Consider the following 27,073-nt stretch of genomic DNA (forward strand, 5'->3'; position numbering starts at 1 on the left):
TAATTTTCATTTCTGCCTTTTCGTGGTTATTTTATTTTCTGTAGTTACTTTTTTTGTATTGAGATATCACTTATAGTAAACTTCACAAATATGAGGTGTACAGGTCAATGAAGTTTTATATATATGTTTATACACACACATACACACATGTAACCACAGCCCAGATTAAGATATAGAACATTTTCTAGATGTTCCCTCATGCTCCTTTTCTGTCAGTATTTGCCCCCAGAAGTCAATGCTATTCTGACTTCCATACCACAGGCTAGCTTTATCTATTCTTGAAAAGATTCCATTTATATGAATATAAATCTTTTGATGAAAGGAAATTATTAATTTTAAATAATGTTGCTGTGAACATTGTTTATATATCTTTTGATACACATGTATATGTGTATCTGTGGGTATGTGCCTAGGAGTGAAATTATTGTGTTAAACGGTATGTGTAGTTACAACTTTAGTGAATAGCACAAAATGGTTGTATTACCAAATATGTTTTCCTAGGAACATTCATGTTATAATGAAAGTTCATTAGAATATATTAGTCACTTGATGATATTTGCTATGTGTAAAACATTTGGAAATATTCCATACCATTCTTGTTAAAATATGATATTCCTGTTCATTGTTTCTATGGATATTTATTTAAGTCTTGTTTGAATTCAATAAGCTGAGATTTTTTTTTTACTTATATAAGACTCAGATTACTGTTCACTAGTTAACTGGGGTATCAGCTGAGCCTGTGAAGATGAATTAAATTCTATTTTACTTTTTGGAAATTTTTATGACATGCAGGTTTTGCATCTGGATTGAACAAAGATGGAATTGAAGCAAAATTACAAGGTTAGGTGCATTTCATTCCAAAAATTAGATTCTATATATTTTAGTGAAAAAGTTCAGTTATTATGAAAGTAAGAATATGCTTTTGTAAATCATTTTTTAAAAAGGAAACTTATCTGTAGAAAAATAATGTGGACTATTTCTTTTTCACACAAAAAGCTTGGCATATACACTTTTTTGCTGAATTAATCAATTTATTCTATCAGAATGTCTTTCTTTGTATAATATGTTACCTTGGTTTATTTGGCTTTTATTTCTAACATCCCTGGTCTTTGAAAATATGCTTACAGATACACACTCTGTATTTTTTCTTTCTTTAAAAGAGATAATCTTACTCTGTCACCCAGGATGGAATGCAGTGGCGTGATCATAGCTCATTGTAACCTTGAACTCCTGAGCTCAAATGATCCTCCTGCTGAAGCCTCCTGAGTAGCTGGGACTATAGGTGTGAGCCACCACAACTGGTTAGTTTTGTAGCTTTTTTTAGAAAGGGGGTCTTACTGTGTTTTCCAGCCTGGTCTCAAACTCCTGGCCTCAAGTGATCCTCCCACCTCTGCCTCCCAAAGCACTGAGATTATAGGTGTGAGCAACCATGCCCAATATGTATTTTTTCTTTTCTACTTAATTTTAATTGAAAAATATAAGCCTAGATTGATTATGGGCTTCATATCCCAACCTGTGCCAAAGATGTATTGCTATCCAACCTCAGCTTGTTATTTAATCAACTAGTATTTCTTGTTTTTTAGAATATAAAATATTGTTAGGCATTTATTCAGATTAGAAATTGCTACCTTTTCATTGTGTTGAGACTGTCCCTTTAGTAAAAGAAAAAAATGTTAGATCCTCTAAAAAGATTTAGCCAATTTAAATTTATTCTCTACTTGTATTACATGTGTGGCAAATAAAAATGCGGAGATAAAGCAGTAAAATTGTCTTGCTTAAAGAATAAATATGTTGTTAAAACATGGTCATAACCAATAGCATATATTCATAATGCTGCTGTATTCATGTTGAAATACAGATTATAAGTTGTATTATCTTCAAGGTATTGATTAATTTTGTAATGGAATTTTAAAAATTAAACATATATTTTGAAAATAATGATCAAATACACTCAAGAAATTAGACAGTCCAAGAGATATATTGCTATTTCGGATAACTTTAATGTTTTATCTTTTGTTAAATTAGCAGAATCACAGTTCATATTTGCTTTATCTTTGGTCACTGTAGCATTAGCAAAATTTTGCCTTATAAACAGCAGTAGCTAAATATAACTGAATATTAAGGTTTTGGTATTGTAGCAGAGAAAAAAAGTAACATCTTTTCCTCATTCATTGCAAAGTTCACAGCTGACACTCCTGTAACAAGGCAGATTAACAAGAGAAAAGCATAACAAATTTATTTAATCAAAGTTGTATATGACATGGGAGCCTTCAGAAATTAAGATCCAAAGACCCAGGGAAAACTGTATTTCTATGGCAAGTCTAATGAAAAAAAATGGATAGTTGTCGAGAAACATGACTGGTCAAAAGGGTATTATCTAATATTAATAAACTGGGCAAAACTTAACAAGGCCTATTTGTTCAGATTCTTCTTGGCCTCTCTTGTGTAGCATTCTTTCTTCCTGGGCATGAGACGGGACCACTCCATGGGTATGAGGCAGGACCATTCCATACCCTGGAATGAGGGTCTTAGAGTTTAGACAAAGTAGGTCAGAGAATTCCTTTATGACCATGCTTCACACAGAAAGGCAGGGAAAGGTCAGAGTGACCTTCTTGTTTCTGAGGTCCTCTCAGTCTTACTGAGTTTGAAATGCTTTGGGTTAGCATTTTCTGAGTGCTGCCATTATCCTTGGAGATCTGCCTTAAATCTCTCAGGAAGGATCGTTAGCATAGTATATGCTGTTTCCTAAACTTGACTATACTTTCTTACCCAGTATACTCTAATAGCTTCCCCATCATTCTCAGAATAAAATACAAACTTTCACCACAGCCCACAAAATCCTGCTTGATATCTCCCTGCCTATTACTCTAACTACATCTCTTGTCACTTTCTCTCTCTCTTATTCTACTCTCACCAAATTGGCCTTCTTGCTATTCCTTAAATACACCAAGCTTGTTCCCACATCAGGTCCTTTGCACACTTTGTTCCCTATTTTTGGAACTCTCCTTGCATACTTCACATGGTGTGCACCTTCATTTTATTCAGGTCTGTGTTCAAATACTAACTTTTTAGAGAGGTCTTCCTGTGGTATCTTATTTAAATCACTTACTTAAATTTACTGAGAGGAAGAGAAAATGATTCTATGATGTTGTTATCATTGTTTTCCTTGTTTTTAGAAAAAGTAATGTGTTTATTTTGACAATTAGGGTGAGGATAGCCTTACTCTATATGAAAATATATAGCAGTTATGAGAAATACATATAGGTTGGGCATGGTGGTTCATGCCTGTAATCCCTTTGGGAGGCCAAAGTGGGCAGATCGCTTGAGCTCAGGAGTTTGAGACCAGCCTGGACAACATAGGGAGATCCGACCTTTACAAAAAGTGTTTTTTAAAAACTTAGCTGGTGCGGTGGTACATGCCTGTAGTTCCAGCTACTCGGGAGACTGAGGTGGGAAGATTGCTTGAGCCTGGTAGGTTGAGGCTGCAGTGAGCTGTGATCTTGCTACTCTATTTTAGCCTGGGCAACAGAGTAAGACCCTGTCTCAAAGAAAAGAAAAGAAAAGAAAAAGAAAAGGAAATAAACATAAGCTTTAGTTAAAAGATTTAAAATGCTACACAATCATTCTATATAGGTTCTTAGCCTTATGTTTCTTTATAGTATACATGAAATCTTATTATGTATTTGTATGTTGATTGCTGTCTTCTGTAAAATATAAGTTCTAAAAAGAAGAACCTTATCTTGTTAACTGCTGTAAACATAGAGCTTAGAATCATGCTCAGCTTATGGTAAAGTAAGCATTTTTCATTGACTTGCCGAGTGGTGGGTAATGAACTGATTTAATAGTGGGTAATTAAGAAAATTAGAAAAGACTTCAAAATCTTTACTAAACCAAACACTTAACATTATCAAGCTGTCTAAACAGTGTTGCTTAAACTGAAGTATTTCCCGAAGAACTCTAAGGGTGTTTATTTGAGTGGCTGCTCTGTTTAGGATTGAACTATTACAGTATTCCCACTGTCTGCTCTGAACTATCTTATATCTCCTGGAGTATAGCATGAGGCAGAGAAGGAACTGTAAGCAGCAGATCACTACAATTGCTCTGATCCCCATCAATAGTGAGCATGAACTAGCATTGCTTCCTGTCAGAGAAACAAAAGTAAACACCGGAAAGCATCAGTTAAAGTTGTTGCTTCAAGAAAGTGGCAAAGAGGGAGGAGGGGAAGAACTGGTGGTTTTTGGAATAATCTTTGCAGAACTATCTGACTTCTTATACTTTGTGCATATATTAATATATCTTTGATTGAAATTTAAAGAAAAAAGAAAAAGAAAACCATTGCCTTAATGGAGGGCAGATAGCAAAGGAGCAAGTTACTTAGCCTCTATTCTTTCGTTTCCTAACCTATATATGAAAATATCAGTGTCTACCTTATTGTGATGTTTTGAGGATTAAATGAGGTAATACATGTGTATCATTTAAATACTCCAAGTGTTAAGCGTTATTTCTACTTACTGAGTGTTATTTTTATTACTTGTATTCTTGTTACTATTAGAAAATGTTTTTGGTATATTAGTTAGCTTTTTTATTTAAATGAGCTTTTCCTTACCGCTTAAGTAGGGACTGTGGTTCTTCTAGAACAATTACACAGTAATAACACAACTTTAGCATATTTAATAATAAATTATTTTGCCCTACTTCCCTATTTTACTAAAATTAAAATGTGTTTTCTATAATTAAACAGAATTATGTTTGAAGAATCTGAATGATTTATCATCCCTGGACTTAATAAAGATGGATGAAGGTGTTAATTTCAAACCAACTGGTAATTTCCTATCATTGTCAGTAAATTTAGCAATTGTTTACTTAAGACTAAATTAAAATTTTGTTTTACTAAAATTTAGATGATGATAAAACTAAATTATGATCTCAGTTCTCAATAGGGTATCATCATTATTACCCATAGGCATGATAAATTTAAACAAGCCCTATTTGTAAAAGTATAGTTTCTTTTTGACAGGTGCACAGAATTTGTCTTCACTGATTCTGGTGACTTCTGGCAGAGGAACAAAATGCTTCAATCTTTGGGTTGCTTAAACCTGTTATAACTATTATAGATATATTTTATTGGCATGCTTTTATATGCTTTTTATATTCTCAAATATTCAACCGTTGATAATCTGGTGGTTAGACTTCTGTAAGGTTAGAAAAAATATCTTTTCCTTCTACTCATCTTAGGTTCAGTAACTGGGACTCCTATAACAAAAGGTATTAGCAAGAGAAAAGCATACAAATTTATTTAATATGTTATGTGACATGGGAACCTTTATAAGGAAATGAAGACCCAAAGAAATAGTTAAACCTGAATGTTTTTATGCCATGTGTGATGAAGATGGAAAAGTCATGGAGAAATATGATAGGACAAAGGGAATATGAACTAAGTGTAATAAATTGGGGGAAATTTAGCAAAGCCTATTCATTCAGATTCCTCTCTGTGTCTATGGAGATAAAGATGCTCCATTGTTTAGGTATAGGGAGGGCACCTCTCACATGAGGGTGTTATGATTTGCCTCAGGGGAAGGCCAGAAAAATTACTCCTGTACATGTTGTTTCTCAAATTCCTACAGCTTAAAATATTCAATAGGCCAAGATGCCACATTTTGAGATAGCATGTCCTGAACCCTGTCTCTCTCTCTCTCTCAATTCTGTTTAGAGTATAATAAAAGAAAGGATGTTTTGTGGTTTTTAGCACTCATGATTAGAAGTTTTTGGAGAAAATGACTTTATTATTCCAGTTAATCTTTTTAAGTAAAGGTAATTTATTGTTTGAAAGTTGGGTAATGTGGAAAAATTTTTTTTGAATTCAGAATCTGTTAACATTTAGCATGTACTGTTCATTTTTAATGCATTTTTTTACTTACTTGCAACCATACTATAGAAATACATGATTTTGTAAAATGTTAAAATTTATATTTAATATAAGGTTTAGTTTTAAAATAATTTGTTGCCCTGACTCTCAGCCCTACATTAATAACATTTTTTTTTCCTTTTTCCTTGGTCCTTATTCTGATAAGCCTAATTTTGTTTGTGAGAATTGTCTTCTGTGTGTTCTAGAGCATCTCACTAGAGGGGGCATAAGAATCACTAAGGCGTCTTCTTCATCTGTTTTTATATACTTTCATTCTCATCAGAAATCTTATTCCCACTATCACTTCATTCTTATGGTACTTCTTGAATCCACTGATACTATTCTTTTTGTCTTTAAACATACCTAATAAATGACCTATAATAACATTTATTCTTTGTCAGTCATCAGTGAATAGTACTTAGTTATTTTTTTATTCTTAACACTCCACTTTTCTGGTTCTCCTTCTTCTTTAATCAGCCATACTTTGCCGACCTTTTGTGCTTACTATGTACTTCTTAAAGTTTCAGGCCTTGAATCTTCATTCCCAGATTATGCTCGTTTTTTGAAAACATAATTCACCTTCACTGCTACATCTATAGTCATTATGTAAATGAATTCAAAGTTTTAGTTTTGATCATGACCTGTCACCATTGCTATAAAATTTGATTTTCAGTTTTCTATGATAAATTTTTACTTACATATATTACATGAAGCTTGACATCCAGAGGCATATGGGTTCATTTAACCTGGAATACTGTGAAGCAGAGTGAACATAGAATTTGGGTTCCAAATATCTGTATTTCAGTCCCAGTTCTACTACTTGTTGTATGTTGCCTTATATTAGCTGTCTTAGTTTACTATTGCCTTATATTAGATGTCTTAGTTTATTCATCTGAAAACAGGAATGTATTACATATCCTACTTACTGTATTGGGTGTAGTGTTGATCAAATGCGATAATGAATACGAAAGCATTTTACTGTAACAGAAGTTGTTGCTGTCTCTTTTCTAAAGCTAGGAAAATCAATATTTGCCTATTCTCATTAGCTTTTTTGCCACACCTAAGATCACCGTAAAATACTGATGCCTTTGATTTCTTTCATTCCTCAGTCATTCAATATCCAGGCATTTTCCATACTCATTCCGTATCCTTTTGGTGTCTGATGTCACCAAACATCAAAAAGACAATCCAATTTGTGCTGAAAATATTCCTTATCATCTACTAGGGTAAAATTTCTTAAGGTGTATTGGGGGTGGACTACTTGCTGTCAAAATCAACTGAAGATGCTGTTGTGTTAAAAATACAGTTACTTAATTCTGCTTCAGACTTGCAAACCTCAATTTTTAGGAGTAAAACTTAGGAATTTAAATTTTATCTCTTTGGGTTTAAATCCTCTCTCAGATAAATACCTAGTTCTTCGATACTTTGTAAGATACTTGCATTTCAGTTAGCTATTCTAGTTGACCTTACCAGGCGGGTAGGTTTGTAATTTCCTTTTTTTTTTTTTTTTTTTGCAACTTTTGTCTTAGGTTCAGGGGATACATGTGCAGCTTTGTTATGTGGGTAAATTGCATATTGTGGGGAGTACGGATTGTTTCATCACCCGGGTAATGAGCATAGTACTCGACATTAGGTTTTTCAATCCTTACCTTCCTCTCACCCTCCACCCTTAAGTAAGCCCTGATGTTTATTGTAGCCATCTTTGTGTCCATGTATACTCAATGTTAGCTCCCACTTATAAATGAAAACATGTAGTATTTTGTTTTCTATTCCTGCATAAATTTGCTTAGGATGATAGTCACCAGTTCCATCCATGTTGCTGCAAAGGATATGATTTCATTTTTTAAAAATTTTTTTATTGTACTTTTAAGTTCTAGGGTACATGTGCACAACGTATGCTGCAAAGGATATGATTTCATTTTTTAAAAAATTTTTTATTGTACTTTTAAGTTCTAGGGTACATGTGCACAACGTACAGGTTTGTTACATATGTATACATGTGCCATGTTGGTGTGCTGCACCCATTACTCGTCATTTACATTAGGTATATCTCCTAATGCTATTCCTCCCCCTTCCCCCCACTCCACGACAGGCCCTGGGGTGTGATGTTCCCCTTCCTGTGTCTATGTGTTCTCATTGTTCAATTCCCACCTATGAGTGAGAACATACGGTGTTTGGTTTTCTGTTCTTGTGATAGTTTGCTCAGAATGATGGTTTCTAGCTGCATCCATGTCCCTGCAAAGGACCTGAACTCATCCCTTTTCATGGCTGCATAGTATTCCATGGTGTATATGTGCCACATTTTCTTGATCCAGTCTGTCACTGATGGATATTTGGGTTGATTCCAAGTCTTTGCTATTGTGAATAGTGCTGCAATAAACATACATGTGCATGTGTCTTTATAGCCACATGATTTATAATCCTTTGGGTATATACCCAGTAATGGGATGACTGGGTCAAATGGTATTTCTAGTTTTAGATCCTTGAGGAATCACCACACTGTCTTCCACAATGGTTGAACTAGTTTAGAGTCCTACCAACAGTGTAAAAGTGTTCCTATTTCTTCACATCCTCTCCACACCTGTTGTTTCCTGACTTTTTAATGATTGCCATTCTAACTGATGTGAGATGCTATCTCACTGTGGTTTTGATTTGCATTTCTCTGATGGCGAGTGATGATGAGCATTTTTTCACGTGTCTGTTGGCTGCATAAATGTCTTCTTTTGAGAAGTGTCTGTTCATATCCTTTGCCCATTTTTTGATGGTGTTTTTTTCTTGTAAATTTGTTTGAGTTATTTGTAGGTTCTGGATATGAGCGCTTTGTCAGTTGGCAGATTGCAAAAATTTTCTCCCGTTCTGTAGGTTGCCTGTTCACGCTGATGGTAGTTTCTTTTGCTATGCAAAAGCTCTTTAGTTTAATTAGATCCCATTTGTCAATTTTGGCTTTTGTTGCCATTGCTTTTGGTGTTTTAGACATGAGGTCCTTGCCCATGCCTATGTCCTGAATGGTATTGCCTAAGTTTTCTTCTAGGATTTTTATGGTTTTAAGTCTAACATTTAAGTCTTTAATCCATCTTGAATTAATCTTTGTACAAGGTGTAAGGAAGGATCCAGTTTTAGCTTTCTACATATGGCTAGCCAGTTTTCCCAGCACCATTTATTAAATAGGGAATCCATTCCCCATTTCTTGTTTTTGTCAGGTTTGTCAAAGATCAGATGGTTGTAGATGTGTGGTATTATTTCTGAGGGTTCTGTTCTGTTCCACTGGTCTATATCCCTGTTTTGGTACCAGTACCATAGTGTTTTGGTTACTGTAGCCTTGTTGTATAGTTTGAAGTCAGGTAGCATGATGTTTCCAGCTTTGTTCTTTTTGCGCTGGATTGTCTTGGCAATGCGGGGTCTTTTTTGGTTCCATATGAACTTTAAAGTAGTTTTTTCCAAATCTGTGAAGAAAGTCATTGGTAGCTTAATGGGGATGGCATTGAATCTATAAATAACCTTGGGCAGTATGGCCATTTTCACAATATTGATTCTTCTTATCCATGAGCACGGAATGTTCTTCCATTTGTTTGTGTCCTCTTTTATTTCGTTGAGCAGTGGTTTGTAGTTCTCCTTGAAGAGGTCCTTCACATCCCTTGTAAGTTGGATTCCCAGGTATTTTATTCTTTTTGAAGCAATTTAGAATGGGAGTTCCCTCATGATTTGGCTCTCTGTTTGTCTGTTATTGGTGTATAAGAATGCTTGTGATTTTTGCACATTGATTTTGTATCCTGAGACTTTGCTGAAGTTGCTTATCAGCTTAAGGAGTAATTGGGCTGAGGCGATGGGGTTTTCTAAATATACAATCATATCATCTACAAACAGGGACAATTTGACTTCCTCTTGTCTTAATTGAATATCCTTTATTTCTTTCTCCCGCCTGATTGCCCTGGCCAGAACTTCCAACACTATGTTGAATAGGAGTGGTGGTGAGAGAGGGCATCCCTATCTTGTGTCAGTTTTCAAAGGGAATGCTTCCATTTTTTGCCCATTCAGTATGATATTGGCTATGGGTTTGTCATAAATAGCTGTTTTTATTTTGAGATACGTTCCATCAATATCGATTTTATTGAGAGTTTTTAGCATGAAGGGCTATTGAATTTTGTCAAAGGCCTTTTCTGCATCTATTGAGATAATCATGTCGTTTCTGTTTTTGGTTTTGTTTATATGCTGTATTACATTTATTGACTTTCGTATGTTTAACCAGCCTTGCATCCCGGGAATGAAGCCCACTTGATCATGGTGGATAAGCTTTTTGATGTGCTGCTGGATTCAGTTTGCCAGTATTTTAGTGAGGATTTTTGCATCGATTTTAATCAGGGATATTGGTCTAAAATATTCTTTTTTTTGTTGTGTCTCTGCCAGGCTTTGGTATCAGGATGATGTTGGCCTCATAAAATGAGTTAGAGAGGATTCCCTTCTTTTCTATTGATTGGAATAGTTTCAGAAGGAATGGTACCAGCTCCTCCGTGTACCTCTGGTAGAATTCGGCTGTGAATCCATCTGGTCCTGGACTTTTTTTGGTTGGCAGGCTATTAATTATTGCCTCAATTTCAGAGCTTGTTATTGGTCTGTTCAGGGGTTCCACTTCTTCCTGGTTTAGTCTTGGGAGAGTGTAAGTGTCTAGGAATTTATCCACTTCTTCTAGGTTTTCTTGTTTATTTGCATAGAAGTGTTTATAGTATTCTCTGATGGTAGTTTTTATTTCTGTGAGGTTGGTGGTGATATCCACTTTATCATTTTTTTTTAATATTTATTTATTTATTTTATTTTATTTTTTTTCTGCTGTCTCATTTTCCTTTTATTTATTTATTTTTATTATACTTTAAGTTCTAGGGTACATATGCATAACGTGCAGGTTTGTTACATATGTATATCTGTGCCATGTTGGTGTGCTGCACCCATCAACTTGTCAGCACCCATCAATTCATCATTTATATCAGGTATAACTCCCCAATGCAATCCCTCCCCCCTCTCCCCTCCCCATGATAGGCCCCAGTGTGTGATGTTCCCCTTCCCGAGTCCAAGTGAACTCATTGTTCAGTTCCCACCTATGAGTGAGAACATGCGGTGTTTGGTTTTCTCTTCTTGTGATAGTTTGCTAAGAATGATGGTTTCTAGCTGCATCCATGTCCCTACAAAGGACGCAAACTCATCCTTTTTTATGGCTGCATAGTATTCCATGGTGTATATGTGCCACATTTTCTTAATCCAGTCTGTCACTGATGGACATTTGGGTTGATTCCAAGTCTTTGCTATTGTGAATAGTGCCGCAATAAACATACATGTGCATGTGTCTTTGTAGTAGACTAATTTATAATCCTTTGGGTATATACCCAGTAGTGGGATGGCTGGGTCATATGGTACATCTAGTTCTAGATCCTTGAGGAATTTTTTATTGTGTCTATTTGATTCTTCTCTCTTTTCTTCTTTATTAGTCTTGCTAGCAGTTTATTAATTTTGTTGATCTTTGCAAAAAACCAGCTCCTGGATTCATTGATTTTTTGGAGGGTTTTTTGTGTCTCTATCTCCTTCAGTTCTGCTGTGATCTTAGTTATTTCTTGCCTTCTACTAGCTTTTGAATGTGTTTGCTCTTGCTTCTCTAGTTCTTTTAGTTGTGATGTTAGCGTGTCGATTTTAGATCTTTCCTGCTTTATCTTGTGGGCATTTAGTACTATAAATTTCCCTGTACACACTGCTTTAAATGTGTCCCAGAGATTCTAGTATGTTGTGTTTTTGTTTTCATTGGTTTCAAAGAACATCTTTATTTCTGCCTTCGTTTCGTCATGTACCCAGTAGTCATTCAGGAGCAGGTTGTTCAGTTTCCAAGTAGTTGAGTGGTTTTGATTGAGTTTCTTAATCCTGAGTTCTAGTTTGATTGCACTGTGGTGTGAGAGACAGTTTGTTATAATTTCTGTTCTTTTACATTTGCTGAGGAGAGCTTTACTTCCAATTATGTGGTCAATTTTGGAATAAGTGCAGTGTGGTGCTGAGAAGAATGTATATTCTATTGATTTGGGGTGGAGAGTTCTGTAGATGTCTATTAGGTCCTCTTGGTGCATAGCTGAGTTCGATTCCTGGATATCCTTGTTAACTTTCTGTCTTGTTGATCTGTCTGATGTTGACAGTGGAGTGTTAAAGTGTCCCATTATTATTGTATTGGAGTCTAAGTCTAAGTCTCTTTGTAAGTCTGTAAGGACTTGCTTTATGAATCTGGGTGCTCCTGTATTGAGTGCATATATATTTCAGATAGTTAGCTCTTCTTGTTGAATTGATCCCTTTACCATTGTGTAATGGCCTTCTTTGTCTCTTTTGATCTTTATTGGTTTAAAGTCTGTTTTATCAGAGACTAGAGTTGCAACTGCTGCCTTTTTTTGTTTTCCATTTGCTTGGTAGATCTTCCTCCATCCCTTTATTTTGAGCCTATGTGTGTCTCTGCATAAGATATGGTTCTCCTGAATACAGCACAGTGATGAGTCTTGACTCTTTATCCAGTTTGGCAGTCTGTGTCTTTTAATTGAAGCATTTAACCCATTTACATTTAAGGTTAATATTGTTATGTGTGAATTTGATCCTGTCATTATGATATTATCTGGTTACACTCTGCACGATAGTATCCAGGAGAACTTCCCCAACCTAGCAAGGCAGGCCAGCATTCAAATTCAGGAAATACAGAGCACACCACAAAGATACTCCTTGAGAAGAGCAGCTCCAAGACACATAATTGTCAGATTCACCAAAGTTGAAATGAAGGAAAAAATGTTAAGGGCAGCCAGAGAGAAAGGTTGGATTACCCACAAAGGGAAGCCCATCAGACTAACAGCCGATCTCTCGGCAGAAACTCTACAAGCCAGAAGAGAGTGGGGTCCAATATTTAACATTCTTAAAGAAAAGAATTTTCAACCCAGAATTTCATGTCCAGCCAAACTAAGTTTCATAAGTGAAGGAGAAATAAAATCCTTTACAGACAAGCAAATGCTGAGAGATTTGTCACCACCAGGCCTGCCCTTCAGGAGCTCCTGAAGGAAGCACTAAACATAGAAAGTAACAACTGGCACCAACCACTGCAAAAACATGCCAAAATATAAGGACCATTGATGCTAGGAAGAAAGTGCGTCAACTAATGATTTCATTTTTTTTATGGCTGCATAGTAATCCATGGTTTATGTGTACCACATTTGCTTTATGCAGTCCACTATTGATGAGCATCCAGGTTGAGTCCATGTTTTGGCTATTGTGAATAGTGCTGTGATTATCATAAGTGTACACATGTCTTTATGTTAGAATAATGTATATTCCTCTGGGTATATACCCAGTAATGGGATTGCTGGGTTGAATGATAGTTCAGTTTAAAGTTCTTTGAGGAGTCTTCAAACTGCTTTCCACAGTGGTTGTACTGATTTACATTCATACCAGCACTGTGTAAGCATTGCCTTTTCTCCACAGCCTCACCAACATTCTATTTTTTGACTTTTTATAGTAATGGCCATTCTAACTGGTGTGAGATGATATATCATTGCAGTTTTGTTTTGCATTTCAGTAGTGATGAGTGATGTTAACCATTTTTTCATATGCTTGTTGGTCATGTGTATGTTTTGAGTAATGTTTGTCCTTTGCCCATTTAAAAAATAGGATTGTTTATAATTTACTTATTAATTTGTTTAAGTTCCTTGTAGATTCTGGGAATTTGACCTTTGTCAGATGCGTAGTTTGCAAATAGTTTTCTCCATTCTGTGCATTGTCTGTTTGCTCTGTTGATAGTTTCTTTTGCTGTGCAAAACTCTTTAGTTAAATCCCACTCAACAATTTTTGTTTTTGTTACATTTGCTTTTGGAATCTTTGTCATGAAATCTTTGCCAGGGCCTATGTTCAAAATGATATTTCCTAGGGTTTCTTCTATGCTTTTTAAAAAATCATTTTAGGTTTTACATTTAAGTCTTTAGTCCATCTTGAGTTGATTTTTATATGTGATGAAAGGAAGGGGTCCAGTTTTAATCTTCTGCATATAACTAACCCGTTGTCCCAGTACTGATTATTGAATAGGAATCATTTCCCTGTTGCTAGTTTTTGTTGACTTTGTCAATGATCAGATGGTTGTAGGTGTGTGGCTTTATTTCTGGGTTCTCTAACATGCTCCATTGTTCTGTGTATCTGTTTTTGTATAGTACCATGCTGTTTTGGTTACTCTAGCCTTGTAGTATAGTTTGAAGTGAGGTAGTGTGATGCGTCTGGCTTTGTCTTTTTTACTTACAATTGCTTTGACTATTCAGGCTCTTTTTTGGTTCCACATAGATTTTAGAATAATTTTTGCAAATTCTGTGAAAAATGTCATTGGTAGTTGATAGAAATAGCATTGAATCTGTAAATTGCTTTGGGCATTGTGGCCATTTTAACATTCTTCCTATTCATCAGCATGGAATGTTTTTTACATTTGTTTGTATCGTTTCTGATTTCTTTGAGCAGTGTTTTGCAATTCTTACTGTAGGATCTTTCACCTTTCTGGTTAGCCATATTCCTAAGCATTTGATTCTTTTTGTGGCTATTGTGAGATCGTGTTCTTGATTTGGCTCTCAGCTTGCATGTTATGTATAGAAATGTTACTGACTTTTGTGCACTGATTTTGTAAACTGAAACTTTGATGACGTTGTCTATCAGATCAAGGAGGCTTTTGGCAGAGACTCTGGTGTTTTCTAGGTATAAAATCATATCATCTGCCAAGAGAGATAGTTTGACTTCCTCTTTTCCTATTTGGGTGCCCTTTATTTCTTTCTCTTGACTGGTTGCTATGGCTAGGATTTCCAGTACTGTGTTGAATAAAAGTGGTGAGAGTGGGCATCCTTGTCTTGTTCTGGTTCTCAAGGGGAGTGCTTCTAGCTTTTGCCTGTTCCGTATGACGTTGGCTGTGGGTTGGTCGTAGATGGCTCTTACTATTTTGAGGTATATTCTTTCAATACCCAGTTTGTTGAGGGTTTTGAACATGAATGAATATTGAATTTTATCAAAAGCCTTTTCTACATCTATTGAGATAATCATGTGGGTTTTGTCTTTAGTTGTGCTCAGGTGATGAATCACATTTGTTGATTTGTGTATATTGAACCAACCTTTCATCTCCAGAATAAAGCCTACTTCGTAATGGTGGATTAGCTTTTTGATGTGCTTCTGGATTTGGTTTGCTAGTATTTTGTTGAGGATTTTTGCATCTATGTTCATCAGGAATATTCGCCTGAAGTTTTTTTCTTTTTTCTTCATTATGCCTCTGCCAAGTTTTGGTATCAGAATGATACTGGCCTCATAGAATGAGTTAGGGAGGAGTCCCTCATCCTCAAATTTTTGGAATAGTTTCAGTACGATTAGTGTCAGCTCTTCTTTATATATCTGGTGGAATTTGGCTGTGAATCAGTCTGGTTCGGGGCTTTTTCTTGTTGATAGTCTTTTTATTTTTGATTCAATTTTGAAACTTGTTATTGGTTGTTCAGGGTTTCAGTTTCTTCCTGGATCAGTCTTGGGAGGTTGTGTTTCCAGGAATCGATCTGCCCATTTCTTCTAGGTTTTCTAGTTTGTGTGTATAAAGGTATTCATGATAGTTTGTGTTTTTTTTTTTTTTGTATTTCTTTGAGATTGGTAGTCTTGTCTTCTTTGTCATTTCTGATTGTGTTTATTTGTCTAGTTTCTGTTTTTTTGTTTGTTATTCTAGCTAGCAGTCTATCAATCTTATTTATTCTTTCAAAGAACCAATATCTGGTTTTGTTGATCATTTGTGTGGTTTTATGTGTCTCAATTTTGTTCAGTTCACCTCTGATTTTGGTTATTTCTATTCCTCTGCCAGCTTTGGGGTTGATTTGCTCTTGCTTTTCTAGTTCGTTTAGGTGTGATATTAGTTAGGTTTTTAATGTGATACTTCTAGCTTTTTTGATGTATTTAGTGCCATAAACTTTTCTCTTAACGTTGTTTTACCTGTATATCAGAGATTCTGCTGTGTTCTACCTTTGTTTTCATCAGTTACAAAGAATATCTTGATTTCTGCCTTAAGTTCATTATTTACAGAAAAGTCTTTCAGAAGCATGTTGTTTAATTTCCATATGATTGTATGACTTTGAAAGATCTTAGTATTGATTTCTGTTTTTACTGCATTGTGGTCTAAGAGTGTGCCTGGTATGATTTTGGTTTTTTTTGAATTTGTTGAGAATTGCTTTATAATTGAGTGTGTGGTTGATTTTAAAGTATGTTTCATGTGCAGATGACAAGAATGTCTATTTTGATGTTGTTGGATAAAGTGTTCTGTAGATGTCTGTTAGGTCCATTTGGTCAAGTGTCAAGTTTAGGTTCTGAATATTTTTATTTGTTTTCTGCTTTGATGATCTGTTTAGTACTGTCAGTGGGGTGTTGAAGCCTCCCAACATTGTGTGGGTATCTAAGTCTCTTTGTAGGTCTATAAAAATTTGTTTTATGAATCTGTGTGCTCTAGTATTAGATGCATATATATTTAGGATAGTTAAATCTTCTTCTTGTATTGGACTTTTCATCATTATCAGTGTCCTTCTTTGTCCTGTTTGATAGTTATGATGTAAAGTTTGTCTTGTCTGAAATTAGAATAGCAGCCCCTGCTTTTTTTGTTTTCCATTTGCTTGATAGATTTTTCTCCATCTCTTTACTTTAGGCCTATGGGTGTCATTGCATATGAGATGGGTCTCTTGAAGACAGCATACAGTTGGGTTTTGCTTCTTTATCCAACTTGTCACTCTGTGCCTTTTAAGTGGGGTATTGTAGTCTGTTTACATTCAAGGTTAATATTGATATGTGTAGATTTGTCATTATGTTGTTATGTAGACTTGTTATGTTCTGTTATGTAGTTGCTTTATCGTGTCAATGGTCTAGATACTAAAGTGTGTCTTTGTGGTGGCCAGTAATGGTCTTTCATTTCTATGTTTAGTACTGTGTTAAGGACCTCTCATAAGGCAGGTCTAGTGCAAACAATTCCCTTAGCTTATCTGAAAAGGATTTTGTTTCTCCTTCATTGATGAAGCTTAGTTTGGCTGGATATGAAATTTTTGGTTGGAGTTTCTTTTCTTTAAGAATGCCAAAGCTGGGCACAGTGTCTCATGCCTGTAATCCTAGCACTTTGGGAGGCTGAGGCAGGAGGATTACTTGAGCCCAGGAGTTTGAGACCAGTCTGAGCAATATTGTGACACCTTGTTTCCCCAAAAAATTTTTCTAAAAATTAGCAGAGCATGACGGCATGTGCCTGTAGTCCCAGCTACTTAGGATGCTGAGGTGGCAGGATCACTTGAACCTGGGAGAAGAAGGTTGCAATGAGCCAAGATTGCACCACTGCCATCCATCCTGGGTGACAGAGTAAGACCCTGTCAAAGAAAATGCTCAATATAGGCCCCCAAACTCTTCTGGCATGTAGGATTTTTGCTGAAAGATCTGCTGTTAGCTTTGTATGTTTCCCTTTGTAGGTAACCTACCCCTTCTGTCTAGCTGCCCTTAATATTTTTTCTTTCCCATTGACCTTGGAGAATGTGATGACTATGTGTCTTAGAGGATGGCTGTTCTATGTAGTAGTATCTCACTGGGGCTCTCTGAATTTTCTGAATTTGAATGTTGACCCCTCTAGCAAGGTCAGGGAAATGTTTTGAACTGTGTTCTCCATTATATTTTCCAAGTTTCTTGCTCTCTCTCTCCCTCTCTTTCAGGGCTACCAATGAGTTTTAAATTTTGGTCTCTACATAATCCCGTATTTCTTGGGGATTTTGTTCATTCTTTTTTATTCTTTTTTCTGTATTTTTCTCTGACTGAGTAGGTTTGAAGACCTGGTTTTTGAGCTCTGAGATTCTTTACTCAGCTTGGTTTATTCTGCTGTTAATACTTCCAATTCTATTATGAAATTCTTGCAGTGAGTTTTTCAGCTGTATCAGATCAGTTTGATTCTTTCTTAAAAATGGCTATTTTGTCTTTCACCTGTTGATCATTTTACTGCGTTCCTTAGATTTCTTGGATTGGGCTTCAACTTTCTGCTGAACCTTGATGATCTTCGTTGCCATCCAGATTCTGAATTCTAGGTCTGTCATTTCAGCCATTTCAGCCTGGTTAAGAACCATTGCTAGGGAGCTATGTGGTTGTCTGGAAGTAAGAAAACACTCTGGCATTTTGAGTTGCCAGAGTTCTTGCTTTCTGGCAAGAACATCAGCCCAGACAAATTGTTTTTCATCTGTCTAGGCTGATGTTCCTTTAATATTTGAAGTTGCTCTCCTTTAGATGGGGCTTTTTCCTTTATATTCCTTGATGCCATTGAGATTTACTGTGGCATGAGTTGGGTTTAGTTGACTGGCTTTGTTTCTGGATGATTTGAGAGGGCTCGGGCTCAGCTCAGTGCACCTGGGCTGCATGCTCATGGCTTTGTTTGCTGGCCCCTTGAGGTTAAGTTCCTCCTGTACTGGAGGGTTAGAGGTGTTCCTGGTTCACTGGCAACCACACTTCAATGGGGCAGTGGCAGAAGGGTCCACACTCATGTGTAATGCCAATAGTGGCTGGGTAGTAGCACAGTGAGGTCTGGGCATAATGCACCAGTGGTGGTGGCACAGCAGGGTCCATGTTTGCAGTGTATCAGCAGTGGCAAGACAGCAGCATAGTGGGGTCTGCATGTACCAGTGGTGCACTGGTGAGGGTGGGGCTGTGGTGCCAAGGTCCATGCACCATGTGCATGCTAGTAAAGCGATTTGGGGAGGCCATGGTTGAGTGCATGCCAGCAGAGTAGTTGGGGGAGGCTGCAGACAGGTGTGTGCTGGCAAAGCAGTGTGAGGAGGCTGTTGGTGGGTGCGCATCGGCAGGGTCCATCTGATGGTTAATTGGTACCTGCTGGTTAAGATGTTATGGTGGTGGCCACCAGGAAGTGTCCCAGTTGGGCATCTGAGGCCACATTGCAAGCGAGCGCAGAAGGGGCTGGCAGACAGGGGGCACTCAGATAAGACTGGCCCCATCACATGGACAAGACTGCCCTGCTCTGTCTAGCTCCAACAGTCAACAGAGCCCAAAGCCACTTAGAGGAGCATGGCAGGCCTTGGGGGCTTGGCGTTGCTGACTGTACTCCACTATAGCCATTCCTGTGCCAAACCCTTTGGGCTCCACACAGGGTGGAGTCCTCTCCCTGCCACTTCTCCAGGCAGTTCTCTTTGCCAACTTAAATGTCTGTGGAGGTCATGAGGTCTTCTGCATCTAAGATTTCAGAGGTCCATGAAAAGAGTGGGCCGCTTCTCACCTGTTTAACTCACCCCTTCCTCAGGAGCCACCAGGGGCTGCGAATGAGTCCTGGTACTTGGCAGCCCAGTGCAGTGTTCCCAGCTTCTACCCAGGATCTGTGTCCTCCCTCCAACCACCCTCAATGACTTCCTTCTGCAGATCTGCTTCGAGTGTGCTGGTCTTCCTGATGGTCTGCTCTCTTGGTGGGAGATGCACTTCCTGGCTGTGTCTAGTCGGCTGTCTTGTTTCTTCTCCTCTTTTCTCAATTCCTGGAGGATGGAAGCCTGAGTTAAGTGTGCCAACATAATCAGATTCTCTTGGGTGTTCTCTTCCTTTACACACAGTCACCTTCTTGCTGTGTGCTCACATGATTTCTTATTTGTGTATGTAATTTCTTGGCTTTTCTGGTGTTCCAGAGTTCTCCCTATGGATCTCCTAGTATCTGCAGGTCACAGGGTGACAGAGGCTGTGGCCAAGTCACCTGAGGCCTCCCGGAAAAAAGGGGATGCAGCACTGGAGACAGGACTCTGAGCTTCCCCATCAAATTGTGGAAGATGCTGCACCATGCTGGGTTTGTAATTTCTTAGCCTGTTATTAATGTAAATGTAATTTTCTTATGTAGTATTTCTAATTAATTCATTTTTATGACTTCTTATTCCTTCATATTACTAATACTTTATTTTGTCTCTTTGAATTTATTTTTTGTATATCAGTTTTTAGTTTGTATGTTCCTATAATTCTGCTTCATATAGTTTTTACTTTTTAGGTTGTAATCATAATACTCAAGTATCTAGGTATTTTCATCTGTATGTTTGAATTGAGGTTTTTACCTGTTTTGTCAGGTAATGTGTACTGACAGAAGGGTTCAAAAGGCCAACTTTTTTTCTCTTCAGCTGTTCTGATACATGTGCAGATGTGCAGGTTTGTTACAGGTAAACATGTGGCATGGTGTTTTGCTGCACAGATCATACCATCACCTATGTATCAAGCCCAGCATCCATTACCTATTCTTCCTGATGCTCTCCTTCCCCTCGCCCTCCCCAACAGGCCCCAGTGTGTGTTGTTCCCCACAATGTGTCCACGTGTTCTCCTTGTTCAGCTCCCATTTATAAGTGAGAACAGGCGGTGCTTGTTTTTCTGTTCCTGTGTTAGTTGGCTGAGGATAACGGCTTCCAGCTCCATCCATTTCCCTGCAAAGGACATATCTCATTCCTTTTCATGGATGCATAGTATTCCACGGTGTATATGTACCACGTTTTCTTTATGCAGTCTTTCCTTGATGGGGATTTAGATTGATTCCATGTCTTTGATACTGTGAATAGTGCTGCAGTGAACATACGTGTGCATGTCTCTTTACAAAAGAATGATTTGTATTCCTTTGGGTATATACCCAGTAATGGGATTGCTGGGTCAAATGGTATTTCTGGTTCTAGGTCTTACAGGAATCGCCACACTGTCTTCCACAGTGGTTGAAGTTATTTACACTCCCACCAACAGTGTAGAAGCATTCCTTTTAATCTGCAACCTTGCCGGCTTCTGTTGAATTTCTACTGTGAATTTAAGAAAGATTAACCTTCTGAAGTTAGGTGGTAACTGCAAGAGTCTGGAAGAGTCATTAAACTGGGATGCAGATCTTACCTCTTTGAAGGATAGGGATAGAGGGAAAGAAGAAAGGAAGGGATGGAGGAAAGTAGGAAAGGAAGGGATAGAGGTAAGGAAAGAATGTGAGGGCAGGGAGGGAACATGGTGGGGCAGAGAGGGAGAAAGTATGGGAGGAAGGAAGGATGGGATGGAAGAAGCGATGTTTTTAGACAACTTATAATTGAATCCAGTAACTCTAGAAGGAAGGGAGTGAGGGAGAGAGAGAGAGATAGATCTTAGCCTGCAAGGAGGGAGGGAGGCAGGGATCTTAGCTTGCAAGAAGGGAGGGAGAGGGGAGGGCAGGAGGGATTTTAGCCTCCAAGGAGGATGGGAGAGAAAGCCCCTGGAGGATCTTAGCTTGCAAGGAGGGAAGGAGAAAGGGAGAGAGGGAGGGAGAGAGGGGTCTTAGCCTGCAATGCAATCCCAAGAACATGTGGCAAAGTTGATAGGAACTCTCATAGATCTACCTTAGCATCCCTGCCATACTCAGTCATTGGTTGGGGGCATCTCATGAAAGTAGATCTCGGTGTAAATATGATGATGATTCAGAGCACAGCAGCTGGGGCCATCAGTCACTGACACTTCTTGCAGTAGCAGGTCTGAATGGTACATTCTCACGGCCTCTATGCTCCCCACCACTTTATTTTATGACATTTAATTTGAAATATCCTGAATTTCCTATAAGAATATTAATCATTCAATATCTATATTAATAACAAGTTGTTTATTTCCTTGCTTTACTTGCAAATCTTTAAAAATTTCCTTTCCTTCCCTCTGCTTTGACTCATTTTCCTTATGCTTTCCTTTCTAGGTTATGTTTTTCTGTCTTACCTAGGAAAGCGTCATCTCTACTAATAAGCCAACAAGTATTAGGTCTTTTCTTAAAACCTTTCATTTTCTCTAGCAGGAAGAGACCTTATATTAACTTATAAATATCTAGGGTAAGACGACCATCTTTAAATATACTGCAATGGTTAACTAGTTCCCTTGGTGATCATAATCTTGATATCTCACACACTTCTGTCAGAAGCTCCCTTTTGTGAATTAATCCATTGTTCTCATGTTGGCTGAACATATTCACCAGGCTCCTAACTGAGAGCCTGGCTACTTCTCTATTCCTTATTGTTAGTTTTATCTATTGTACCATGTCCTTGATGCTTGTAACTCTGTTGGAATGCCAAAAATCTTTTCTTCTTCAGCAAAACATTTAGCACATACATAAATGTTAGCCCTTTCCTTGAGAAGCAGTATGCTACTTTCTTCTTCCCAGCTGTTTTCTGTGTGTTCCTAAGGCTTGAAATCTTTGGAATGTTTTTAGACAACTTGTAATTGAATCCAGTAACCTGTTTTTTTTTTTTTGTTTTTTTTTTGAGATAGGGAGTCTTGCTCTGTCAACCCAGGCTAGAGTGCAGTGGCACAATCTTGGCTCACTGCAACCTCCACTTTCTGGGTTCAAGTGATTCTCCTGCCTCAGCCTCCCGAGTAGTCGGGATCACAGGTGCCCGCCACTGCACCCAGCTAATTTTTGTATTTTTAGTAGAGACAGGATTTCATCGTCTTGACCAGGCTGGTCTCGAACTCCTGACCTCATGATCCACCCGCCTCGGCCTCCCAAAGTGCTCAGATTACAGGTGTGAGCCAATGCGCCTGGCCGACAACCTCTTAAGTGAATTCCATTTCATCAGTTACTTAGCCCCACTTCTCCCACACTCCTACCCACAACCAATGTGCTGTTCTTTTTCTGCAATAACTTATTTTCAGAATCCAATTTAATTAAAATATTGCTGAAGAATTTTAAGTGATCACCTGTTATTTTACAAATCAAATCCAACTTTGAGGGCTCTTTCAGGGCCTCTCTAGTCTATCATTAGTCATGTTTTAATAATAAAATTAGGTAACACTTATAAAATATTAGGCACCATGCTAAGTACTATATACCTATTTTTAATTGCACCTAATCTTCTCCACAACAAACTTCTGAGGTGGGTAGTTTTATTATTCCCCCATTACATTAAGAAACTGGTCACATGATCACTTGCCTGCCCATTAAGAAGAGGAGCAGGGATTCTAATCAACTCTGTTTGGTCAGGACTCATAATCACTATCAAGCTATATGTTTTTCCAGCCATCATTATAGTATTCTAAAGATAGTCTTTCTAACTTTACTCTTTGGATAAACAGTATTTTCCCCCAGGTCATAATGGCATTATTTCCTCTCTACCAAAGCATATTAGTCACTTAAAAAACCCTCCTCAAGACCCATTATTTGTAGTTGGCCATTCTACACTGACCATTCCTCTTAGATTTGATTTCCTCCATACTCAGGTTTGTATGTAAATACTAACATTAGCCGATTTTTTGTCCTCTAGGTACTTGGCATGTGGTTATCTTCCAACCAACCTATAAGTTCTGGAGATTGTGTCTTCTACATTTTTTGGTGTGTCTTTTGTGCCTGGTGGCATTACAGGCAGAAAATGCATGTTAAGAAGATATTTTAAATTATTTTTAAATTTTTGTGGGTAAATAGTAAGTATATATTTATAGAGTTCATGAGATATTTTGGTACAGGTATGCAATGCATATAATCATATCATGGAAAATCCATCCCCTCAAGCATTTATCCTTTGTGTTACAGGCAATCAAATTGTACTCTTTAAGTTATTTTGAAATGTACAGTCAAATTATTATTGACTATAGTCACCCTGTTATGCTATCAAATACTAGGTCTTATTCATTGTTTCTGTTTTTTGCTTTTTTTTTTTCCTTCTTTGTACCCTTTAACCATCCCCACCAACCTCCTCTCCACCCTCCCACTACCCTTCCCAGCCTCTGGTAACCATCTTTCTACTCTCTATGCCCATGAGTTCAATTATTTTGATTTTCCACAAATAAGTAAGAACATGCAATGTTGGTCTTTCTGTGGTTGGCTTATTTCACTTAGCATAATGACTTGGGCTTCCATCCATGTTGTTGCAAATGATAGGATCTCATTCTTTCTGTGGCTAATACTCCATTTTCTTCATCCATTCATCTGTTGATGGACACTAAGTTGCTTCCAAATCTTGGCTATTGTGAACAGTGCTGCAATAAACACTGAGAGTGTAGATAAGTCTTTGATATAATGATTTCCTTTGTTTTGGGCGTATACTCAGCAGTGGGATTGCTGGATCATATAGTAGCTCTTTTTTTAGTTTTTTGAGGAACCTCCAATATATTTTATCCATTGTGGTTGTACTAATTTACATTCCCACCAATAGTGTACAAGGGTTCCCTTTTCTTCACGTCCTCACCAGCATTTATTATTGCCTGTTATTTGGATAAAAGCCATTGTAACTGGGGTGAGATGATATCTCATTGTACTTTTGATTTGCGTTTCTCTGATGATCAGTGATGTTGAGCACCTTTTCATATGCCTGTTTACTGTTTGTATGTCTTCTTTTCAGAAATGTTGATTCAAATCTTTTGCCCATTTTTCAACTAGATTATTAGATTTTTTCCTATAGAGTTGTTTGAGCTCCTTATATATTCTGGTTATTAATCTTTTGTCAGATGGGTAGTTTGCAAATATTTTCTCCCATTCTGTGGGTTTTCTCGTTACTTTGTTGATTGTTTCCTTTGGTGTGTAGAAGGTTTTTAACTTGATATGTTCCCATTTGTCCATTTTTGGCTGCCTGTGCTTATGGGGTATTACTCAAGAAATAGCAGTAAAAACCAGAAAAACCAGTACTATGGTGAATAACAGTGGTGAAAGTGGGCATCCTTGTCATATTCCATATCTTAGAGGAAAGCTTTTCCATTTGTCCCCATTCAGTATGATACTAGCTGTGGGTCATGATAGATGGTTTTATTATTCCTTCTATACCCAGTTTTTTGAGGATATTTATCATGAATGGATGTTGAATTTTATCAAATGCTTTTTTAGCATCAATAGTGATTTTTGTTCTTTATTGTCTTGATATGATGTATCACATTGGTTGATTTGCATGTGTTGAACTATCCTTGCATTCCTGGGATAAACACCACTTAATCATGTTAAATAATCTTTTCAGTGTGTTGTTGAATTTGGTTTGCCAGTATTTTGTTGAGGGTTTTTGCATCAATATTCATCAAAGATATTGGCCTCTAGTTTCCCTTTTTTGATATGTCTTTGTCTGGTTGTGGTATCAGGGTAATAACGTCCTAGTAGAGTAAGTTTTGAAGTATTCCCTCCTCCTCTATTTTTTGAAACAGTTTGAGTAGGATTTGTGTTAGTTCTTCTTTAATTGTTTGGTAGAATTCAGCAGTGAAGCCATTGGGTCCCAGGCTTCTCTTTATAGGGAGACTTTATCATGGCTTCAGTGTCATTACTTATTATTTTTCTGTTCAGCTTTTGGGTTTCTTCATGGTTCAACCTTAGTAGGTTGTATGTATGTAGGAATTTGCTCATTTCTTCTAGATTTTCCAATTTATTGGCTTTTCCAACTTAGTGGCTCCTAGTAGCCACTAATGATCCTTTGAATTTGTATGGTATCAGTTGTAATGCCTCCTTTTTCATCTCTGATATTATTTATTTGGATCTTTTCTTTTTCTTTTTAGTCTAGCTGAAGGTTTGTCAATGTTGTTAAACTTTTCTGAAAACCAACACTCTTGTTTCATTGGTCTTTTGTATTGTTTTCTTCATTTCAATTTTATTTCTGCTCTGATATTTATTATTTCTTTTCTTCTGCTAATTTTGTGTTTGATTAGAACTTGCTTTTCTAGTTCTTTAAGGTGCATCATTAAGTTTTTTATTTGACGTTTTTCTTCTTTTTTGATGTAGGCACTTGTAGCAAGAAACTTTCCTCTTCATACTACTTTTGCTGTATCCTATTGGCTTTGGTATGTTGTGTTTCCATTATCATTTGTTTCAAGAAATTTTTCAATTTTCATCTGAATTTCTTCATTGACCTACTGCTCATTTAGGAACATGTTGTTTAATTTCCATGTATTTGTATAGTTTCCAGAATTCTTTGTGCTATTTATTTCTAGTTTTATTCCAGAAGATGCTTGATATTATTTCAATTTTTAAAACTGTTTTAAGATCTGTTTGGTGACCTAACATATGGTCTGTCCTTGAATGGCCCATGTGCTGATGAGAAAGATGTGTATTCTGTAGCTGTTGGATGAAATGTTTTGTAAATATCTATTAGGTCCATTTGGTCTATAGTGCAGATTAAATTTGATGTTTCTTTGTCGATTTTCTGTGTGGATGATCTGTTCAGTGCTGAAAGTGGGGTGTTGAAGTCTCCAGCTGTCATCATAAATTGGGGCCTATCTCTCTCTATCTCTAATAATATTTGCTTTATATATCTGGGTGATCCTCACTACAACTTCCACCTCCCAAGCTCAAGCAACCCTCCTACCTCAGCCCCCGAAGTAACAGGGATCACAGGCATGTGCCACCATTCCTGACTAATTTTTTTGTATTTTTGGTAGAGATGGGGTTTTGCCATGTTGCTCACACTTGTCTCAAAGTGCTGAGTTCAGGAAATCCTCCTGCCTTGGCCTTGCAAATTTCTGGGATTACAGGCGTGACCCGTTCTGCCCAGCCTCAGTCTGTGTATTTTTATTGGAGAGTTTAGTCCATTTACATTCAATGTTGTTATTGATAAGTAGGAACTTACTCCTGACGTTTTGTTGTTTGTTTTCTGGTTATTTTACGGTCTTCTCTTCCTTCTTTCTGTCTTTTCTGTCTTACTTTCAGTGAAGGTAATTTTCTCTGGTGGCATGCTTTAATTTCTTACTTTTTATTATTTGTGTGTCTGTTTTATGTTTTTCAATTTGAGGTTACCATGGGGTTTGCAAATCCTGTCTTATAAACCATTATTTCACATTGATGATAACCTAACACTGATTGCCTAAACAAGCAAACAAAAATGTAAAAAGAAAACTAATGAACATTCTACACTTTAACTTCTTCCCCATGCTTTTTACCTTTTTCTTGTTTCCCTTTACATCTTATTATTCTATGTCTTGAAAAGCTGTTTTAGCTATTATTTTTGATTGCTTCATCGTTTAGTCTATTTAAGTCAAGAGAAGTTTACATACCACAATTACAGTGTTATAATATTCTCTTTTTCTGTGTGCTTACTATAACCAGTGAGTTTTGTACTTTCAAATGATTTTCTTCTTGCTCATTAACATCCTTTTCTTTCAGATTGAAGAACTTCCTTTAACATTTCTTAGAGGACAGGTCTGGTGTTGATGAAATCCCTCAGCTTTTGTTTGTCT

General features: G+C 37.1%; 1 protein-coding gene across 1 annotated transcript in view; it reads left to right on the forward strand.

Moving 5' to 3' along the window:
* HFM1 (helicase for meiosis 1) overlaps positions 1 to 27,073 on the forward strand; it is a 124,397-nt gene that overhangs the window by 50,907 nt on the left and 46,417 nt on the right. Inside the window, exons 19-20 of the mRNA XM_031935741.1 lie at positions 793 to 840; positions 4,742 to 4,842. Coding sequence (XP_031791601.1) covers positions 793 to 840; positions 4,742 to 4,842 — 149 coding nt within the window. The remainder of the gene's footprint in view (positions 1 to 792; positions 841 to 4,741; positions 4,843 to 27,073) is intronic.

This window comes from Piliocolobus tephrosceles, chromosome 1 (genome assembly GCF_002776525.5).
Source record: "Piliocolobus tephrosceles isolate RC106 chromosome 1, ASM277652v3, whole genome shotgun sequence".
NCBI lineage: Eukaryota > Metazoa > Chordata > Mammalia > Primates > Cercopithecidae > Piliocolobus > Piliocolobus tephrosceles.